General features: G+C 36.5%; 1 protein-coding gene across 1 annotated transcript in view; it reads right to left on the bottom strand.

The window, feature by feature from the left end:
- Nucleotides 1–2,241, bottom strand: part of LOC107669914 (sodium/calcium exchanger 2-like) — a 95,709-nt gene that overhangs the window by 6,723 nt on the left and 86,745 nt on the right. The window contains exons 8-10 of the mRNA XM_016462350.1: nt 2,067–2,170; nt 814–831; nt 176–300 (exon numbers count right to left, since the gene is read on the bottom strand). Of these exons, the coding sequence (XP_016317836.1) occupies nt 176–300; nt 814–831; nt 2,067–2,170 (247 nt within the window). The remainder of the gene's footprint in view (nt 1–175; nt 301–813; nt 832–2,066; nt 2,171–2,241) is intronic.

The following is a 2,241-nucleotide window of genomic DNA, read 5'->3' as shown; positions in this document are numbered from 1 at the left end:
AATTATATAAAAATATGTTTTCAGATACCTTACAGTAAATTTATAGAACTCTTTGATAAAATAAAATAAAATAAAATATGGACTGACTATTTTCTATGTTTTCAGATGTGAAACCTTACAGAAAATTCAAAGGGAAAAAAAAATAAAAAATTTTCAGTGTTTTTAACTGTGATACCTTAAATTCATAGGACTCCTCGATCACCACCTCCACACGGCTGTGCTCCCCCAGGATAGGTTTCCCCATCTCCGCTATCCTCCTGGCCTCCTCCTCCTCCGCACTCATCTGCCCCTCCGGATCCTCTGAAAGCCAGAGACGATAAAAGAAAGGACACAGACAGAAGACAGAAAAGAATGGATGAGATACAACAGACCGGAAACGGAGGGCACACCCCCTACCTGTCAATCAAAAACACAACAGCTCCAGATCGATAAGACGCCATGTATCACAGCACGACACGCACACGAACAAAACAACACAAGCTCTGAGAGACGTTCTGAATGCATGTGTGCCAGATTGTGAATCTACCAACTAAAATGTCATTCACAACCCATTATGCTTCAGTAACAGAGTGAGTATAAATTGGAATTGATTGGACTGCGACAACTACCATTGAGATATTTTTTTACTTTCTGTCTAATGTTTTGAACTCTCTCTCTCTCAACAGTCTGCTCTTGATCCCTTTTTTCACACCGTAATCACATCCCTCATGGCTTTAGAGAAGCTTTTAGCCCCTTCTATCCTCTCTGCTGAGTGTGTAACATGAGGGCTAGTGTGGACACGTCAGCTGATCAGAGGTTGATCTGAAACCTTACCTTGGTTCAGCAGCAGGGCTGCATGATGTAAGGAGGGACAAGAGAGATGGAGTTAGTGCTGGAGATGAGTTTACTCCATTAATAAACACACATATACACACACACACACACACACGCATCTACATGCATGTATCCCATGACTGTGGCTCTGCTCCAAACCCTAGTGAGCTGCTTCTCTGAATACTAAAACAGCATCCTAGCAAGAACGGCATCTCATAAGTGACTGGTCTGAAAGGCTCAGACAAATAGCGCTGTGCACATCACGCACGCAAGCAACACTACTGCTAACAGCTGAATCCATTAGTGTCAAATAGTCCAGCAGAGCAAAGTCCCTTTAAGGCAATTCAGTGAATTTGGTGACCATCTTAGAAACACCCTCAGGCTGCTATTTTACAGTGATACAGGAGCATGAGTGACTGTCAAGATCTCTTTTCAATGTCAAATCAGCATTAAAATCTAACAGAAATTATGCATGTATGCATTTTATTTTTAAGTGGTTGCTAGGCTAACAAATAATATTCCAAAACCTATAATTTCTTCGTCGTCTTGTTGTTGTTTACGATGGTGATTCTTCTTCTTCTTAATACCCAATATCTGTATATGTTTTTTATCATTTCAATAATAATAATAATAATAACAACAATAATAAATAATCTATTTTAATATGATGATGATTATTATCATTGTTATTGAAATAATAAAAGCATACAAATATTGGGTGAAATATTATATTTTTATTTAATAAAAACTATTTTCCATTGATACTTTTTAATGCTGAATAAAAAAATAGTTTAATATATAAAAAAAAACACACAAAAAAACAACTGTATATATATATATATATATATATATATATATATATATATATATATTTATAAATTATAATTTAAATATATGATTGTGAATGAAATATATATTTATTATTGTACTTTATTAATATTAATTATTATTATATATTTTTTATTTATTATTATTATATTTATGGCATATATGTGCATTTACATTTTGGTCAAAAACAAAGGTATCTTATAAAGCAGCATCATTTCGCAGTCTTCCATTTGGAAAAGCCTGGAACACGCCTATGAAGCCTAAAAAGACTGTCTAGGAAGGAAGCTCATTAGGGCTGGGAGTGGAGCCAACTGTATCGGAAACCACTTGAACTCGAATGTCAGATGAATGCCCAAAACCACTCTAAAAACTAATAGAGTTAATCTCATAGTCCTTACAGTGCAACACACATACTGTACACACACCTGAGATTCCTCTCTTCAGCCAGCGCGGTTCCTCAAGAACGATGAAGAAATTCTCATGTTTCTCGTACTCTTCATCATCAGTGATTCTCACCTGAAGGGTCTGACTGCAGACGCACGCACGCACACACACACACACACACACACACACACACACACACACACACACACACACACA

The sequence above is a fragment of the Sinocyclocheilus anshuiensis genome, unplaced genomic scaffold (assembly GCF_001515605.1).
Source record: "Sinocyclocheilus anshuiensis isolate Anshui unplaced genomic scaffold, SAMN03320099.WGS_v1.1 scaffold272, whole genome shotgun sequence".
Lineage (NCBI taxonomy): Eukaryota > Metazoa > Chordata > Actinopteri > Cypriniformes > Cyprinidae > Sinocyclocheilus > Sinocyclocheilus anshuiensis.
Note: the sequence above shows the minus strand (reverse complement) of the source record. Positions and strands in the feature narration are given on the sequence as shown.